This window comes from Pseudorca crassidens, chromosome 20 (genome assembly GCF_039906515.1).
Source record: "Pseudorca crassidens isolate mPseCra1 chromosome 20, mPseCra1.hap1, whole genome shotgun sequence".
Classification (NCBI taxonomy): domain Eukaryota; kingdom Metazoa; phylum Chordata; class Mammalia; order Artiodactyla; family Delphinidae; genus Pseudorca; species Pseudorca crassidens.
The window spans coordinates 43,852,722-43,871,045 of record NC_090315.1 but is presented as its reverse complement, the minus strand read 5'-3'; the positions used below and the strand labels follow the sequence as shown (position 1 = coordinate 43,871,045).

General features: G+C 58.1%; 1 protein-coding gene across 5 annotated transcripts; it reads right to left on the bottom strand.

Annotated features, from left to right (window-relative positions):
- Nucleotides 1-312: 312 nt before the first annotated feature.
- RIPOR1 (RHO family interacting cell polarization regulator 1) lies at nt 313-16,532 on the bottom strand. Of its 5 annotated transcripts, none has more exons than XM_067718373.1 (22): nt 16,376-16,532; nt 8,696-8,822; nt 8,429-8,581; nt 8,181-8,259; nt 7,447-7,470; nt 7,299-7,352; nt 7,003-7,155; nt 6,838-6,901; nt 6,701-6,744; nt 6,497-6,622; nt 5,894-6,042; nt 5,687-5,816; nt 3,928-5,607; nt 3,728-3,843; nt 2,704-2,836; nt 2,307-2,442; nt 2,021-2,182; nt 1,597-1,755; nt 1,240-1,436; nt 1,067-1,150; nt 877-967; nt 313-733 (listed from the first exon to the last, which is right to left on the bottom strand). In XM_067718373.1, the coding sequence occupies exons 2-22, from the start codon at nt 8,797-8,799 to the stop codon at nt 636-638; spliced, it is 3,936 nt and encodes a 1,311-aa protein (XP_067574474.1). In that variant the 5' UTR covers nt 8,800-8,822; nt 16,376-16,532; the 3' UTR covers nt 313-635. The 5 variants fall into 5 exon arrangements, with proteins under 5 accessions (XP_067574474.1, XP_067574471.1, XP_067574472.1 ...); XM_067718370.1 differs by lacking the exon at nt 16,376-16,532 and adding an exon at nt 9,651-11,378; XM_067718371.1 differs by lacking the exon at nt 16,376-16,532 and adding an exon at nt 9,651-11,378 and having other exon boundaries at nt 3,728-3,840.
- Between the last annotated feature and the right edge of the window lie 1,792 nt (nt 16,533-18,324).

Here is an 18,324-nt window from a genome sequence, read left to right as displayed (position 1 = left end):
AGGGAGCCATTCCCAGGACTGGCACCCTTTGGGCCTTCTCTAGGCCAACTCCACAGTTTGGCTCCAGTCTAGGCCCACAGCTTCCAGGCCCAGGGTACACCCACCTGCAGCCCGGGCCTCCTCAGCAACACTCCACCACCCTCTTCCTCTGCCCTCTTTTCCAAGCGCAGTTCCAGCCTCTGAGCTCTCTTCCATCTGGATTTCCAGGGCAAAAGCACATGGCATTGTCACAGTTGGAGTGTGGACACACTAGTGTCAGGGCCACAGCCAGAGTGTGCTGGAGCAGAAGGTCAGTAGTGCACCAGTCCAGGCTACGTAGGAAAGGCATTTTGCTTTTTTATTTTCTGTAAAACTCTGTAAATAAAATACAAAACCAAGGGACGTGGCAGGGCAGAGGCAGGACGGCCAGGCCCGGGACACCGATCTATGGCAAATGTGCTGAGCCGAGGCTGTGAGGCACTTGACTGCGGCACTGACTCTACCCACCCCGAGGACAAAAGGAGAATATATTAGATTTTCATTGATAGGAATCTGTGAGGGAGGAGTGTCTGGAGCCAGCCCTCACCCTCCCTGCCAGTGCCTGGTAAGCCCTGAAAGTGGGGGGAAGGGGCACTGGGGGCCGGTGGGTGGGGAGTTTAAAATGCCGTGCTGGCCATGCTGCCGGGCCCGAAGATGCGGGGCAGGGCATCCAGTGACTCCTCCAGCCGTCGATGGGCAGACTGTCCCTCTTCTCCTGTAACGGATAAAGATGGGATCAGGAGAGGCCCCAGCCCCGCCCTGACCCCACCTCACCCCTGACCCCATCTCACCCCTATTCCCAGCAGCCAAAATGTCATAGAACTCAACTTGACCCATATCTCCGATTCCCAGTCTCACCGCATTGCTGCAGGCTCTGCCGAGCTGCTTCCCTCACGGCTTCTGTGTCCGTTTGGCACAGGTACACCAGGGGCTCAATGCCTTCAGGAGCCTATCGGGGGAGAGAGCATTGAGGTGGGCCCAGTGCAGCAGGTGAGAAAGGCTCAGGACCCAGGGCTTGGGGAGCTGGGAGGGGAGAGAAAGGGGTCACCTTGATGCAGCCCAGGGCCAAGCAGCCAGCCACTCTCGTCTGCACATCCTCATCCTCGAGCTGGTCCAGGAAGCAGAGTAGAGCCTGGTTAAGGGTGGGAAGGCAGACTTAGCCAGACACTGGGAGCCTGGGACCCCAGCCTTTGCCCTCAGGGAGCCCTGCCTGACTCTTACCCTTTCCCGGAAGGCAGGGCCCAGTGACAGGCTCCGGAGCTGAGTGCTGACAGCAGCCATGACCTTGTTGTTGCCATGGACAAGCAGGGAGCTGAGGGCCCGGAGCCCATCCCTTCGAAGCCGCCCCTCAGGTGCCAACCTCAGGGCTTTCAGCACCACAGCCTGGTCATCTGAGTTCAGATTCCGCACCAGTAACACTGAAAAAAGGAAGCCAGGCGGGGGGGGTGTCAGTTGGAACAAGCTGGCAGGGCAAAGAGCCTCCCGGGGTGGGTTCTTTTGTACCTTCATGTCCTGAATTCACACTTTCAGACCCACCCATAGCATCAGGCCACTTTGTGACCAGGGCTACTGCCTCACCCTCCTCGGCAGTCTCGGTCACATAGGCCTCCATGGAGGAGCTGTCCAAGGCTTCGAAGTAACTCCAGAACTGGAAGACGGTGAGCTGCTCTCCAGGGCCTGACTGGGGCCTCCGGGGCAGCTTCTGCCCCAGGGCATCCTCCAGGAACTTGACACACACTGTGGGAGGCAGTGCCGCAGGTCTCAGGGTGTGGATGGACCTGGGTCCTTAGCGGGAAGAGTGCTCCCACCCCACGTGCAGGTGCAGGGACCCAGCACAAAAGGGTCCAATCTGGGCCCTTTTGTGCTGAGGCATGAGCCTTCGATGTTTCTTCCCAGTGCTCATCTCAGCATGTCTCTGTGGGCTGACCTGGCTTTCCCTGAGGTCCCATCACTGGGGATCTGAGAAAGGAGAGCAAAGAGGGCAGGTAGGCAGCCCACTCACCAGCCTCAGCTAAGCCTGGCTGGCGCAGGGAGAGACGGGCGCCGTACTGATTGCAGAAGGTGAGGAGCACCCGCTCCACGGGGCAGATGAAGGGGCTGAGTCCCTCTGTACATTGGTCCCAGAAGATCAGGAAGCCGGGCCGGGAGGCCGAGAACTGCACCACTGTGAGGAGGTGCAGGAAACTGTCAGCAACAGGACAGGCCGGTGGGGAGACAGGCGCATAGGTGGGATAGGGCAAGGGAGGAACTTTGGGGCAGACATGAGGCAGAGCCCACACAGCTTTTACCTTCCTGGGCAGAGGTGGCAGGGATTTCCCATCGCCTGCTAAGCTCACATACTGCTTCGAGCACTCGGGCCTCCCGTAGTAGTCGCTCCAGGGCCCATGCCTCTTGGCAGCGCAGGGGCCCAAATGTGCCCAGTTTCTGGAGAATAGGGATGGCCAAGTAGCTCAGACCTCAAGACAGAGCTTAGGGAGGGTGGAGACCAGGGACTACCAGTCCCTGCATGCATCGGGAGAGACTTGGGGGAGCCAGAGTGTGGGAGGTGTTCTATTCAGCAAGAGCCAGGCCCTGGGACATTGGGGAGTGGAATTCAGAGGAGGTGTGCAGGGCCAGGATTGAAGTGTAGGGCTCCCTGGGGGAAGGGGCTACAAGGGAAGGGTAGGGGAATACCACTAGCCTCACCAGCAGGAGGCAGCTGCAGTGGTACAGATGCTGGACCAAGGCAGTGTCCAGAGCTGGACACTCTGTGCTGAGGGGTCGGGCACTAGGTGAGTCGAGGCTGTCCTCAGCCCCAGGCTCCGGGCTGTTTGGGGGCCTGAGAGAAAAATGGGGTCAACCGCCCCAGGAGCACACATCATCATCTGGTCACCAGAGTATTTTTATTAAGTTCCCCCCATCCGAGAACAGAAGAACACATCATGCACAAACAACAGACAATGGGTAAGTTCACGGAGGACTTCCAGACGGAGGAAAGGGCTGGGACCAGCAGGTGGTAGCAGGGGCCTCCAGAGCCTGTCTGCCCAGGGCTACCTCCAGCTAGGACTGCTGGGACCTCTGGGGCCGCCGGGGCTGGGATGGGCGGGAGTAGGGTTGCAGGCGGGATGGTCTACGCAATGTGGACTGCAAGGGATTGCGGCCCAAGAGGCGCAGGGCACGGGGCCATAACCTAGGCAGCACTGGAGGGAGGAGGGGCTGGGCATGACCTTCAACTGGGAATCGGCAAAGGCCACTCTGGGACAAAGAGCCAAGGGGCCAGGGTCTATGGGAAAGCTGGGGTCCAGACAGAGGGGGTTGATGCTGGGGGGCACAGGATGCATGGAGAGGCATAGTAAAGGCTCGTTCATAGGGTAGGTTCAAGGTGAGGCCAAGGAAGAGAGGAGGAGCTGGAGGCTCAGGAGCTGGTGGGGACCGATGGAGGAGGCAGACACTGCAGGGATGAGGAGGAAGGTGACCAGAAGCACTGGGGATACAGATGGGATTGAAAACATGAGCAACAAGGACACACGAGGAGTACGTGGGAGAGAGGAACACAGATGTACCCGCCAGCAAGTCCATCCCCTCCCACCCACCTCCCTCGAGCCCACCACCCATCTTACTGCTCTCTTTACGTGCTCCCCCTGGCCTCACCTCACCTGTTCCCCTTTCTCGCCTTTCTCCTTCACCAGCTACTCACCTCCCCTCTTCCCCCGCTCCTAGCCCCTCTCACCTGTCCCCAGGACTGTCATTGTCTTCATCTTCATTGAGGAAGCTGAAGCTCTCCAGGGCATGCTCCACAGTGATGCTAAGACTGGAGGCCCGGCTGCGAGTCAGGCCTTGTCTCTGCTGGGGTTGTGAAGGGCGTCAGAGCTGTCGCCCCTGCCTGGCTGCCCTCCCTGTGCTGCCGCAAACCAGCCCAGCCCTCCTCACCATAAGCAGACTCTCCAGCCGGGTCACCTCCTGCTCCAGGCCCTGCAGCTCAGGAAACTGGCCACGATAGTCATCCAGGGCAGCCATTAGGGCCCCCAGTGCCTCTTCCAGTTTCCTGTCCCCAGCACCTCCAGCTGCCCCTGGAACTGGGGCCTGGGCAGCCCTGGCCACTCTAGGGTCTGAATGCTGGGGCACAGGGGCTAGGGGTGAGGGAGGGGGACTTGGGCTCTGACGGATGGCTTCTGGGAGTTTTGGGGAAGGGCTTGTGAGGGGTTCCCAACTGGAGCAAGTAGGACTTGGGTGGGAGGTGCTGAGGGCTATGGGGTCTGCCTGAGTGCAGGAAGTGGAGGCTGGGTAGCTACAGGACAGGGGGTCGATGCCTGGGAGGGGAGGGTCTGTGTTTGCAGAGGGGTTGGAGAGCGTGGCAAGGTCTAGAAAAGTGGAAGGGCTTACAGTTATAAGCGTGGGACTTGTGACAGAATGGGTAGGACTCCCGGTGATCTGGACTGGGTCCTTAGCATTGGGTGTAGCGGTGTGAGTTGAAATCCTGGCTGTGTGGGTAGGGGTTGCAGTAGTGTGGGTACTGCTTGTGGTGGTGTGGGTAGAGCTTGCAGTAGTGTTGGCAGGGCTTATTATGGTATGGGCGGGGCTTGTTATGGTATGGGTAGGGCTTATAGCAGTGTGGGTGGGGCTTATGGTGGTATGGGTAGGGCTTGCAGTAGTATGGGTGGGGCTAGTAGTAGTGTGGGTGGGGCTTGTGGTAGTCTGGGCTGGGTGTGTGGTACTGGGGGTAGGGCCTGCAGTAGAGAGGGTAGAGATCACGTGTTTGTTGGTGGGGCTTGTGACAGTGTGTGTCAGGTTTGTGACAGTGTGGCTGAGGCTTGTGGTGGTCTGGACTGGGTCTGTAGTATTGGGGACAGGAGCTACAGGAGTGACGGTAGAAAGCATCGGCTTGTGGGTGGGACTTGTGGTGGTCTGGACTGACCCTGTGGTACTGGGGGTAGGGCCTGTAATAGTGATGGTAGAGACCACAGTCTTGTGGGTAGAAACTGTGGTAGTGTGAGTAAGGCTTGGAGCACTATGGGTAGGGCTTACAACACTAGAGGTGGCGCTTGTAGTGGTGTGGGTGGGGTCTGGCAATTCAGGAGAGCTAGAATTTATGGCCTTGTTAACTGAGTCTAGGTGTGCGGAGGGGGCAGGGTCTGTAGATGTGTGGGCAGGGCCTGTTGTACTGAGAGCGGGGCTTATGGCAGAATGGCCAGGGTCCAGGGCAGAAGGGACAGGACTAGGGTGCTCCCCATGTGTGGGACCTGGATGTGCAGGTGGGCTGGGTCCCTGGACTAGACTTTCTAGGCCTGCAGCCTCCACTGAAGCCTCAGCCAGGGCAGCATCCACACTGGCCTCACTGATATGGCTCAGAGTCCGGCTGTAGGGGGCATGCCCATTGGCCAGGGCTGGGGCCATGGCCCCCTCCTCATCCACGGTTCCAGAAGTGGAGGTCTCAGCCCTACGGAAGGCAACCTGGATGGGCAGAGGCTCAGGCTGCTGCACCAGGGGCCTGGGGGCTGAGGAGTGGCGTGCAGTGCCTGAGAGCTGTGGGCTAGAGGAGTCATCGGAAGATTCGGAGGACAGGGACCACGCTGTCCCATTCTCCAGCTCCTCCTGCCGCCTCAGCATATTCTAGGAGAGAGAAAAGGACATCTCAGGATCACCCCCAGCAAACCCCTGGATGGGGAGCTGAGCCTGGGATGTGACTCACATAGAAGGCCTGTTCCCGAAGTGAGGGCGTGTCTGGTGGGCTCTGGCTATAGGTGGAGAAGCGCTTGGTGACTGTGGAGGCCTTGTTGACAGTAGAAGCGGCTGAGGGCTGGTCATCCTTGTCGAAAGGACTGGAGAGGGAAAAAGCTGTTAGAAGGTGCTAACATGAAGCCCCAGCCCCGTCTCCAAGCCCCTCAGCCCCACCAACCTCCACGTGACTTCCAGGCTGAGCTTGATGGTGCCGAGGTCATTAATGTCCACAGCTACAACCTGGGGCAGGGCAGCGAACAGATCCTTGGTCTCACAGGAGACGCTGCCTACAACCACATGGTTGGCCAGGCCCTTCAGTTCTGTCACCTGTAGCCAAGAATGCATGGTGGGGTCACAAGGGTGTAGGGGTCATGAGATTGTGGGAGATCAGAGGTCTGAATTTGCATAGAGGTTATGTGACAGTCACAGGGTCATTGGGCCATGAGGAAGTTACAGGGAATGGAGTTCTCAGGGTAATGGGGCCATGGAGGCTCGAAGCAGCCTGGGAGCACGGGGACCACAGAGGTCTAAATTTGTAGTCATTGAGGTCGTGGGAGTCACAGCCTCATGAGAGTTCAGGGGTCATATATTCACAAGGTCAGGAGGTCACAAGGAAATCACAGGGTCATGAAGGTCAAGGGGTCACACATTCACAGAGGGCCATGGAACCAGATGGGGGTCACAGGGGTAAGGGTCTCAGGGTCATGAGGATCATAAGGGGTTCACAGGGTCATAGAGCCACAGGATCTTGGTGTCCTATGGTTCTGGGCAGAGACATCACCTTGATGGACAGGAACTCCGTGAGCAGAGGAAGAAAGACGGTTTCCTCACTGTCCCACACCTGCTTTCCACTACCCTCTATGCGGCCCCGTAGTTTCCAGCGCTGACGCCCATATTTCATGCAGATCTAGGGGAAGAGGCAGGTTGAAGCAGCCCTTGGTGTTGCGACCCTGCCATCCCAGCCCTTCCCTGCCCATCCTCCTACCTCATACTGATCGCCCACACATAGCCTGGCGAAGCCGGCCAGCCCTGGGAGTGGGGAAGAAGTAGATGAGCTGGGTCCAGGGGTCTCAGGAACACACCTCCCTCTCCCCGCCACCAGTCGGCCTCACCACTTGGTACCTTTCATCCGGAGATGGAACTCGCCCAGCTGTGCTTCCAGCTCACTCTCCAGCAGGCACATGCTCTGAGAGGGATGGGCAGGGACAGGAGGAGGTCAAGAACCAGTCCCCTCTCACCAGCTCTGCCACACTCTGTGCCTCTGCCTCACAGGCACACATCCCTCACCTCTGTGTACTCCCGATGCCCCCGAGTAGCCTCGGCCAGGCTGTCCCGGGCCTCACGGCTCCCTGGGGAGCCGGTGCTGTAGGCACGGACCATGTTGTAGGCGCCATCCCGGAGACGCCGCTGGACACAGTATGCCTCGTACAGCTCGTCGATCTGGGCAGATGAGTGGGGTGGCAGAGGGGGGATTGAGACTCGCTACTGGGGTTGCTCACCCAGGGCCTAGCATCATCCCATCTCCCTGTGATACTCAATCCCCCACCCCACGCTGCATGCACACACGCATGCTGCACAAGTACCTTGCTGGCGTGGAACTCCAGCCGTCGTAGGAAGCGTTCAATGGACTTGACTTGCTGGGGGAGAGGTGCGTTAGGAGAAGCCTGAGGCCCAGGGCCCTTTACCTCCCCCTGAGCCAACCTCTTTCAACACCATTCTCTATACACTCACCTTGTCTAAGTCATACAGGAAGCCCTGCGGGGAGAGATGAGGGGGGCATTAGGAGGTAGGGGAAGTACTCCAGCAGGGGCAGTTGCTCACCCAGACCTACCTAGCTCCTTTTCATCACAGCCTTCCTCCCTCTCACACCACAGTCCACAGCCATTCCAGTCAAAGCAGGGACTGACCTACCTTCCCACATGCCTGGTCTTTGCTGGTGTCATAGATTTGGTCCCCAAGGCCCCTCTAGTACTCTTCCCCCCACCTCTTCCATGGGATCCCTCCCCTGGCCCACTGCCTTTTCTACAACCCCTAGGAAGAGAGCTCTGTGCCTCCTCATGCATGGTTCCCTCTACCAGGGAACTCCTGTTCATGCTTCAAGACCCAGCAGAAATGTTTCTTCCTCTGGGAAGCCCTGACCTGTTCCCCAGGAAGAACCATGGCTCTCCCTCAGTACCACTACAACATAATCTTCTGCTGTCCACGTCTGTGGGGTTTGACCCAACCCACTGGAAGCTCCCATGGACAGGCACTGGGTCCCAGGCAAAGTACATGCAGCCTGGGAAAGCTGAGGAGAGGAACCTCCCCAGCCTTCCCTGATACCCCCTTTTCTAGTCACACCTGGACCAAATCACCCCAGAAAACAGCTCTGATGTCACCCAGGGCTGGTGCTGCCCAGTCCCCCACAACACAAGAGCAAAGGGCATATTAATCCTGGGCATACGGGATGCCAACCCTTCACTTACCAGGCGAGAATTCCTCTTGGACTCCCTTATCTGTCTTTGGAGTTTCTCCTGCTCCTGCTGGTGCACTTCCAAATAGGCCCTGGGGAAAGGGGTGACCACAAGAGTTATCTTACCTCTCCAGCTTCTACCTGCCCAGGGAACAGGCAGTGAGGAGAGGGTGTGAGGCTGGGGAAGGTTCCTACTAGCAGAAAGGGAATGAGGACTTAGGGAGGGATCATGGGACAAGGCATTGGGAGGGCACTGCTTACGTCAGGCCTCGCTTGAGCGTCGTGTACACCAGGTCCAGCCGCTCAGGCTGTGGGACCTTGGGGGCCGGGTGCGCCACTGAAAACATCTTGGACACTCGGGAGAGCGCTGGGGGCTTCCGTGGGGGCCCCGGGGGACTGAAGGCTGGGAAGCTCCTGAAGAAGAGACTGCACTCAGGAAGGGGCAAGAAGTCATTCCCCAAGCCCTCACTTGCACACTCCAACCCGGTCAGACTCTCTTGACCCCATAAGCCCCCCTCTGCCGCGTACCTGGGCCCCCGCTCCTGGCTGCCGAGGACGCCTGCGAAGGACTGGCTCCTATTGACCCGGGCGCTGAGCAGGCGGCGCTGCGGCCGCACCGACAGGGACATCATGGAATGAGTCCGCGCAGGGCTCCCTGGGGGTGGCGAGTGAGGGTGTACAGCGCCAATCAGGCCCTTGAAGCCCCCTCCCCGCGGCCCCGACTCTGTATCTCAGTCCTGCCGGCCACGGCCTGAGGCTGGAGTCCGAACCCCAGCAGCCCTGGTGCTTATGACAGGGCGGCCGCGGGTGACTCGGTGTCGGACTCAGCGTGGCCTCGGCTACGCCCCCACTTCCTGCAGAGGTGCAGGCTCCGCCTGCTGCGCGGGGCAGGAAGGGGGGTCGCACTGGGACCCTCCCCGGGCTGGGAAGGGGCAGGAAAGGGGAGGGGCGCGCAAAGAATGTGCGGAAGCGCCTGTTTACCCGGGGGTGGGGCGGGCTCCCCAGCCCTGCCCTGACCTCCTCCCCCCAAGTGGACCAGGAGCTCCCACGCCCACACCCCGAGAGGCCGTAGGAGGTCACGGGGCGGGGCGGGGTGCGTGCTTTGAGCCCAGCGGAGCTGCCTGGCAGGCCCGGCCTGTGCAGGTTGGGCTCCCCACACCGGCCGCCCTGCGGAAGCTGCTCCCCTCCAGCCCCCACCCGCTCCGAGGCGCCCAGACGCCAGAGCCCTCCCGGTGCCCAGAGCCGGGGGATTCCCAGGTTGGGGGGCAGTGCCGAGAAGTGCCCCGCCCCCTCCACTTTCCTGAGACTCCAACCGGGAAACTGAGTCACAGACAGCAGCCTTTGCCCGTGACCTTAGCAGGAAGAGATCCTCCGTAGACCCCCACACCGCTCCGGCGAAACACGCGCCCCAGGCCCACAGAACGCGGCCCGCAGCCCCCTGGGACCAGCCCCGGAGCCTCCGCAGCCCCGGACCAGGTCGTACCTCTCTTCTTGGAGTTCATGGTAAGTCCGGGACAGCCCTCCAAGCTCCGTGCTTGCCCCCCGTGTCCCCGCCGGCCCAGGGCCACTCGGTGCCGGCCGGGCTGGGCTCCGCGTTCGCTCCCAGCGACTCTGGCTCCTGCTTCAGCTCCTCCTGGCGCCGCCCCCCGCCCAGTTCCTGCCGCCTGACTCAGCCCGCCGGGATGGGGCGGGACCCGCCGGACCACGGGGGCACCTGGCCCTTGGCCCCCCTCCCAGCCTCTGGGAGGGGTGACTGGAGGTTCCCCACAGGCAGGGGACTGACAGGGGTCTTCTCGGCTGGGTCAGGAGTGTGGGTAAAGGGAGTCGAGGGCGGCGGTGAATATGGAGGGATAAACAGAGTGAGGACACCGTGTGGGGCTGAATTGGGTGCAGTTAGCACAGGGGGCTCACAGTGTGGCTGTTGAGGAGTGCTGAGAGAGAGCTGGACAGAGGGCTGAGAGTTGGGGTTCTGAGTGTGTGAAGGCTAGAGAGCAGGGGCTGAGAGAGTAGAAGGAAGGGCTGGGGGTGCTAACTGTAGGGGCTGTGCCAAAGGACGGCAGAGAAGCACTGAGCATGAGGGGGTTTGGAGGCTGAGAAGGAGCTAAAAGTGGGGAACTGGATCAACCCCATATTATGTGTTGCCACCGAGAGAAGGAAGAGAAGCAACTGGGTGCAGAGAGTCCCATAGCACCCTGCACCACCCCCATCCCTCCACCCTCAGAGGGGATGCTCAGTCTGGACACCCTCTCTACCCCCAGGCCACAGGCTAGAGGATCCGGTCCCATTCCCCAATCAGGGCCTTCTCTCTGGCAGAAGCTGCATCCTAGGGCAGAGGCCCCATCCTTCTGGCCCCCACCTCACATGGGCTGAATCCCCTTGCTGTTGGCCCTTTCTTGCCCCCAGTATCTCTTTATTGACTATCCCTATCCAACTCTAGCCTGGATAAAGGCCACCATACTCAGGGTCCATTGAGCATCTCATCCTCTCAGATGGCCTGGGTGCTCCCCCACCCCATAAACACTCTTGCTCCTTGATGCTCAATTCTGCTGCACTGGGCTTACTTTTTCCCCAAGAGGCTGGGGTGGGCCCAGGGGTCTGCATTTCCAACCAGCCCACCACCCCCCTACAGATTCAGATGCAAGATGTCCAAGGATCCTAGTTTGAGAAATGCTCTCTCCCCCTCCCTCCTTGAAGACTGGATGCTGTGCACCCTATGCTGGCAGCTATGCATTCCCATGGATTGCCCACCCAACACTGGCCTCTCTGCTCCGTGCAGCCACCCTCCATGGGAACACCTCAGTCTCATCACCTGGCTCTGGAATGACCCTTTCCTAAATCAGAACCACATCTCCATCACCCCCACCTCACCTGCCTTCTACCTGTGACCTCTTGAGACCTCAGCTCATTTATTCAACTATTTACCAAGTGACAACCCTATGCAAGTCTCTGGAGATAACAGCTGGAATTGCACAGACATTGCCCTGCACGGAGCTCACAATCCGCCTCGGCTTCCTTTCTGTCTGCCAGTTCCCTCCTACCTTCTCTTCTCTACCTTCCTTGCACACCCTTCTCACCAGCCTGGATCTGCAGCCACCACTCCAGCTTGCTCGCCTGCTACCAATATCCCCAGCACCCTGGGCTTCTCTATTACCTGGCAGAAACCAACCCTGGGCAACCTAACCCCCTGCCTTCTCTGCACCTGTGCACAGGCTGGCGGGAGCTGCCAGAGGTCTTGGCACAGCAGCTGGGCTGGAAAAGAGCAAATCTCAACCTTAGCCAGGCTTTTGTTTCCCATGCGGGAAATCCTCATGTGTGACCTTAGCCATCTCTCTCCCTTTCCATGGAAGATGAGTGTTTCAAACTTTCTCCACAAGCCTCAAACAAGCTCAAGTCACTCCCACATAGAAGATGAAAACAACCTTGGAAACCATCCAAATGCCCATCAGTAGATAATGGAATGCTATACAACAAAAAGAATGGACAATATACAACCACATGCAACGATGTGGATGAATCCTACAGACATAATGTTGAGTGAAAAAAACAAGACCACAAAAGAGAATATATGTTTGAGTTCCTTGGTATAAAGTTCAAAAACAGTTAAACTTAATCTATGGTGACAGAAGTCAGAATAGTAGTGACTATTAATAGTAGTGACACTACCCCTGGGGAGTAGTGACTGGAAGGGAGCGCAAGGGGGCTGACAGGGTACTGATTATGTTCTGTTTCCTAATCTGGGTTGTATTTCCTGATCCTATATGGGTGTGTTCCTTTGTGAAAATGTCTTCTGAGCTGTACAGTTAGGACATGTACCCTTTCTGTGTGAATATTATATTTCAGTATAAAGTTAACTTTAAATAAATAACTACAAAAAAAAATGACCCCTCTGTGGACTCCCAGCCTCTTTCTAGCTACCCTACCCCTCACCCTATTTGGCTCTTTTAGAGCCAAGTTTCTTGAAGAGGTGTCTACCTCCATTTCCTCTCCAAACCCACCCACTCTTCTTCCTATCTTGGTACAGCTTCTATACCCAGTACTCCCCTGACTGGTCTGGACAAGGTCACCAGTGACTTCCCCATTGCTGAATCCAGTGTCCAATGTTTGGTCCTTATCCTGCTTGATCTCAGCAAAGCTTTTCACTGTGTAGTTCTCTTCCTCTTCCTTGAGCCTTTCCTTGTCTTGGATTTCAAGAGACAACGTGCCTCTGGCTTTCCACCTATTGCTCTGGCTGCACATTATTATTTTCCCAGAGGATCTGCCTTTCTCCCCATCCCTGAATGGGCCTCATCCTCCCCACTCATGGGCTGGGTACATCTCCCACAGCTTAATGCCATCTAAAGTTTGCCAGCTTCCATGTCTCTTCCTTGCCCAAACCGTTCTTCTGAGCACCAGGCCTGTTTATCCAGCTGGATACCTCCTGGAAGCTGAGTGACAATGTGGAGTGGGTTATTAGGGATGTGCTAAGTTTGAAGGCCCCAAACTAAAGTCACCACTTTCCTCCTCAAACCTGACTCTCCCCAGTCTTAACCTCTCCCCAACAGCCCCACCATCTATTTATCCAGTTGTTCAAGACAGAAACTAGGAATCATCGTGGATCCCTCAGCCTCTGTTACCCCCACATCTACTCAGCCACCCAACTCCTGCCGTCTCTGGAATCTGCCCCCTCACCTCCACCCCTATAGCTAGAACTCAAGGCCAAGCCATCACCAATTCTCACCTAGAACCCTACAGCAGCTTCCTAATGGGTTCCCTGTCTCCATGCTAACCCACAATGATCTATTCAACAACAGCATTGCCCCTCTTGAAATTCCAGTCACCTGACAATGCTAAAAACTGTCCTTTATCAAGTGATTTCTATGCCAAGCACTGTGCTTAATTAACAAACATCATCTCATTTAATTCTGGCAACAAACCTACGGGGTGTGTCCTATTAGTCCCACTTCACAGGTGAGAAACCTGAGGCTAACTGGCTGTGTGACTTTGGGCGAGACATTTCTTAACCTTTTGGGGCTGCAGGTATCCATCTGTTAAATGAGGATAACAACAATAATAATAACAACTATCTCACAGGGCTGTTGGGATGATGAAATGAGATACTTCCTCTACTGGGAGTGTTCGGGGAAGGGAGAATTGTATGTGGAGTACAGAAGTTGGGGTGGACACAGTACCTCACTGTAAACACACAACAAATGTTAACTGATGTTATTAACAATTATTAATCTGCCCAAGATTACACAGCTGTTAAGTGGTAGGGCCAGGATTCAAACCCCAGGACTCTAAATCTTTAACTTCCCTCTATTCTAACTCTTGTGAAACATCCATGGGCATTCCTCTACCCCAAGGATAAAGTCCAGACTCTCTAACATGACCCACAAGACCTTCAGGCTCTGTCCCTTCCCTCATATACCTTCCTCCTCCCCTCTGTTCCCCCCATGATTGTTCTGTTCCAGATACTGTGAATTCTCCCCATGCCTGTAGGCTCTTCAGCATTTAAGCAGCAGCTCTCATTGATCCTATATCCTCTTCCCACTACTCTCAGCCTGACCAGCTCCCTCTCTTTTTTCAAGTCTTACCCTACTACTTCTTCCTCAAAGAAGCCTGCCTTGGATTGGGTCCCCCTTTAAGGTGCCTCATAGTTTCCTCTCTCTGATCCCTGAGGCCACATAACTCAGTTGTCAGTTCCCCTTTAGGGTCTGTCTTCCAACCAGATTGTGAACTCTGGGGGCTGAGGCCTGTCTGCTTTGCTCACTGCTGTACCCTCTGCGCCCTGCACCAAAGCAATGAAGGAAGGCAGGAGCTGATTATGAGTTGGGGGCTGACTGAACTGGGTTGCCCAGATACAGGTAGATCCTGAGCTGCTGGAGGGGTAGATTTCAAGTCTCTATCTACCCCAACTCCTCTACCTCATAGACAATTTCCTTTTCCCTTCCTTCCTTTCTGATTGTATCAGCAGGTGGGCTTCTGCCCTCTGAGAATGGGGCTGGGTGGGGGTTCCCTGGGATTCGGGAACTGAGTAGTTGGGCTGGACTCAGAGTAGGCTGAGTGTCCCATCAATTTTCTTTCTCTGGGCTTCTGCCACAGGGACCAGGATGTATAACTGTTGGTCTAAATGACCATTAGAATATCAATCTAAGTGACAATTCCAGGGGGTGAATAGGCAGGATCTCCCCTGCTGGGGGTGGGGGAAGGGAAAGAGCTGAACCCCTTGAGCTAAGGGAGAGGGGCCACCTCAACTGGTGTTGGTGGGGGCTGGCTGATAAGAGCCAGGGGATTATCTGGACTTATGGCAGCCCTGAAGTCTGTTCTGGACATGGGAAAGAACCCAGGTCTCAAGGGTGATGGGGCCTGCAGCATAGCCAGCTCAGGGCAGCTAGGAATGGAACTCTGCCCGCTTGCGTGGCCCCAGATCCCGCGGCCTCTAATACCCTCTACACGCCAAAACTGGTGCACTTGCGTGGATCAGGAGGTCCCGCCACCTGTGCGGCCCAGCTCAGTGGCATGCCAGGCCAGCCGCTTTCCCGGGAGTCTCCGGTCCGGCCCCGCCCCACCGCAGGGCTGCCCAGGACTGAGGTAAACAGACGCTAAAAATAACCCGGGCAAGGGGCGGCTTCAAGGAAGAATGGGGTCCCTCCTGAGCCTGCCCCTGTCTCCATGGCAACTGCCCCAAACCCGGCTGCTGACATCATGCCGCAGCTGCGGGAGCAGGGAGGGAGGGGGGCGCGGTGCGGCCTGGGACCCCCCCCACCCCGGAACCGGGCGGAGGCGGCCGGGTGGCCTCACTTCCTGCCGGCCCCCTCCCTGGTCAGCTGGTCACATTCCCGGACGGCGGCGCACTGGAAGCCTTGTGGCCTCCCCCGGGCCGGGCCTGGCAGAGGCGCTAGTCCGAGCTGCAGCGAGGGGCCCGCAGTGACTCAGCCGCGTCCTCCCCGCCAGCTTTTCCACCTGGGAGGGCCCAGCCCAGCGCCCTGTGTGCTCCCCTCATCCCCACCCATTTCCAGGTACCCCTCTGCAGCTGCTGCCCCACAGGACCCAGGACAGAGAGGTTTTTTTTGTTGGGTTGTTTTTGTTTGTTTATTGTTTTTGACAGGGAGGTTTTGTACCTCACTCTCCAATTCTCATCTCTCTCCCCGCCCACCCATCCCTGCCGCTACCCTCCATGCCGGGGAAGCAGATAGTGCAGTGGCAAGAATTCAAATCTGGGTCTAATTCCCACCTCTCTCCAAACCAGCTGTGTGACCTTCAGAATATTACTTAACCTCTCTGGGCCAGTTTCTGCACTTGCCAGATCGTCTGGTAACCCTCCTCAGAAGGCTGTGCCGGCACTGAGCGATGCAGGCCCAGGGCAAGCCCCACAGATGGCCCACCGTATTGTTACACTGGACTGCACACAGTAGGTGCTCGGCCAGCCAGCCTGGACATATATTAGAAGCAACCCAGAACTGGCTGAGATGGGTCAGTCTTGGAGGCTGGACTCAGGCCTAACGGGGAGAGGAGAACACAGGGTGCTGAAGCCAGGCTTACCCAGACCCCTTGCCCTGGTGAGCAGCCCCTTACCCAAACTGGTTCTGCAGGCTGCCCAGGCCTGGCTGCTTGCAGAATTCCCACACCAGCCTCTCATTTCCAGGTACAGGGTCTGTTCCCCTACGGCGCCGGGGCTATCCTCTCCGGCCTGGGCCGCGCCAGATTTGGGCGAACAGCCCAGCCCAAGGCCGGATCGGCCACCTCGGGTCGGGGCCCAAAGCGGCTTAGGCCAGCCGGTGAGGCCAGAGAGATTAGCTCATCTCGGAGGCGGGCCTGCACCCCTCGTCGCCCTCTCCCCATTCCCAGCTCAGTCTCTCCTGCGGCGAGGGCAGTGGGGCTCCCGATGAGCGTCCGTGCCAGGGCCCAGGCTGGCGCCAAGGGCCCACCCTCAGGCCTGGCCCACCCCAGAGCCCCGGGGCACAGGCCGCCTGGGCCTTGCCGTGGGAGGGAAGGAGGCAGCGCCGGGTGCGGCAGGCCCAGAGGCGGCGGCTTTTGTGGGCGTCCTCCGCGCCCGAGAGGAGGGGAGGAACGACACCGCGAGGCCTGGGTCCCGGGGATGGCGCGATACGGGACAGGGCCTCAGCCGGGGCAGCAGATCTGGGACTCCCCAGGCGGGGGGAGGCACCAGAACCGCCGCACCCGACCCCCGCCCTGCCCGCGGCCCCCGGAAACGGCGGGGACACTCACATGGCTGCGCTGGGCTGCGCGGACTTCGCACTCTCCGTGCACTGGTCGCTGCCCGGCTGGGTCGCGCCGCAGCTGCCGCGGTCACCGCCGCTGCTGCCCGCCCCTCCCTCTGCTCCGCCGCCTGCAGCCCAGACGCCCCGCTCCTCCCCTGGCCAGCTGGGCCCCACCCCCTGCGCTCCCGCGGCTCCCGCACCCCTGGAGGCGCTCACGGCTCGCTCCGCCCTCTAGGCTAACGGGGCAGGCCGGTGGCTGGCGGCGTCCACCAGCTTGACGGGGCGGGGCGAGGCAGGACAGGGCGGGGTGGGGGGGGAACCCTGGACAACACGCGGGCGGTGGGAGTTCTCATTGCTCGGGATCCGGATACATATGCGGAATAGGGCGACTTTCGGAGAACCATTAGCAAAGGCAGGAAGGAACCATTCCTTCCCATGCAGACCCTAAAACCGGTGCACCGGAGAGCCTCGCCTGCCTGCTCGCTCCTTGAATTCCGTGGGCTCTAGAGACCTTTCAGGCCCCCATATGTGAAACAGGTCCTGGAGAGACCACTGCTGGGTTGAGTTGGTTGGAGGAAAGGATCAGGGCCAGTTTCAGAGAGGGGAACAGGAAGGTCTGAAGGCTACTCATCAGACACCTTCTGGGTCTGGACGCTGCCCCTGAGCCCTGCCCGTCCGCCGGCCTCAGTTTCCCTGCTGTGGGGGCAGGCTGTCCTTCCTGCCACCATCTGACACCGGTAAGTCTGAGCTCTTAGCCAGGCCACGCAGTCACCACTCACTGGGTACTGGCATCTGCGGAGTCTCGGGCCTTGCTCTGGAAGCATGGGTGAGGACCCTGGCAAGGTCTGGGTACATGTTGTCCAAGCGGGCCAGAACCCAGTCTTTTCCAATGAGGGGCTAGAATCCTGGCTCTCCCCTGGAGTGGGTTACGGTGGAGCTGATAGCTGACCTCACACTGGGGTAAAAGGGCCAGCTCCACTCCCCCACCCCTGCCATCAATAAGACAACACCGGTCCTCTCCAACCCCACCCTTCAGGCTTCACTCTGTAGTCTGTCACCTTTAGAGGTAGCAGGGGGCACTGACATCCTCTCCCTCGCTAGCTCTTACCAGAGACACACCTCACCCTCTCCCAGTTCTCCCCCTCTCCAGCCCCTCCTCTTTGCCTTCCTTTACAGCACCCCCTTTTCTGTAGTCAGTAGACCTGGGGATTGCTTACAGAGACTGGGTTCTTCTTTCTGTTTGCCCCCACCCTAAAATATCATCCAGTCTCAGGACTTCATCCGTCCACTGCTGAACATCCTGAGCCTTCCCCTGTGCCCAGAGCCCTCTCCTGTTCCAGAGCCCCTGATGACCCACCAGATCTCATGACCTTCACCACCTTTGTTCTCATCTCTGCAAAGCACCACTGTCCACCTAGGCTCCCACCCGAGTGAGGCTGGGCCTATCTGGAGCTCTCAAAACTGGCACCAATTGGACCCTGCCCACCTGGAAAGTCATCTCCTCAGCAAGGCATCCTCTGACCACCTTCTCTGAAGACAGCCTCTCCTTGGTACTCTCTGTCCCCATGTCCTATGGACTCATGCCTTCATGTCACCCATCACCACCAGGTAGCATGTGTGCCCGTGTGTGCTCACGCGCCTAAGCCTGCCTCACTGTGAGTCTCTAAGCTCTGTGGGGGCAGGGGCCACAGATGTCCTCATCACCACTGTCCCTGGCTCATAGTGGGAATTCAAGAAATATTTATCAAATGAGAGATTGAATGAATGAGTAAATGCATGAACCCTGGACGTCCCACTCTCTACCCCTACCTTAATTCAGCCTCCTAGTCCTATAGATTCTACCTCCTTAACATGTTTCAGATTCGTTCCCTCCCTGCATCTCACCTCCCACTATTAGAACTCTGTTGTTTATTAATTCACTCAACAAACACCCACTAACCATTCAGGGCTGGGCAG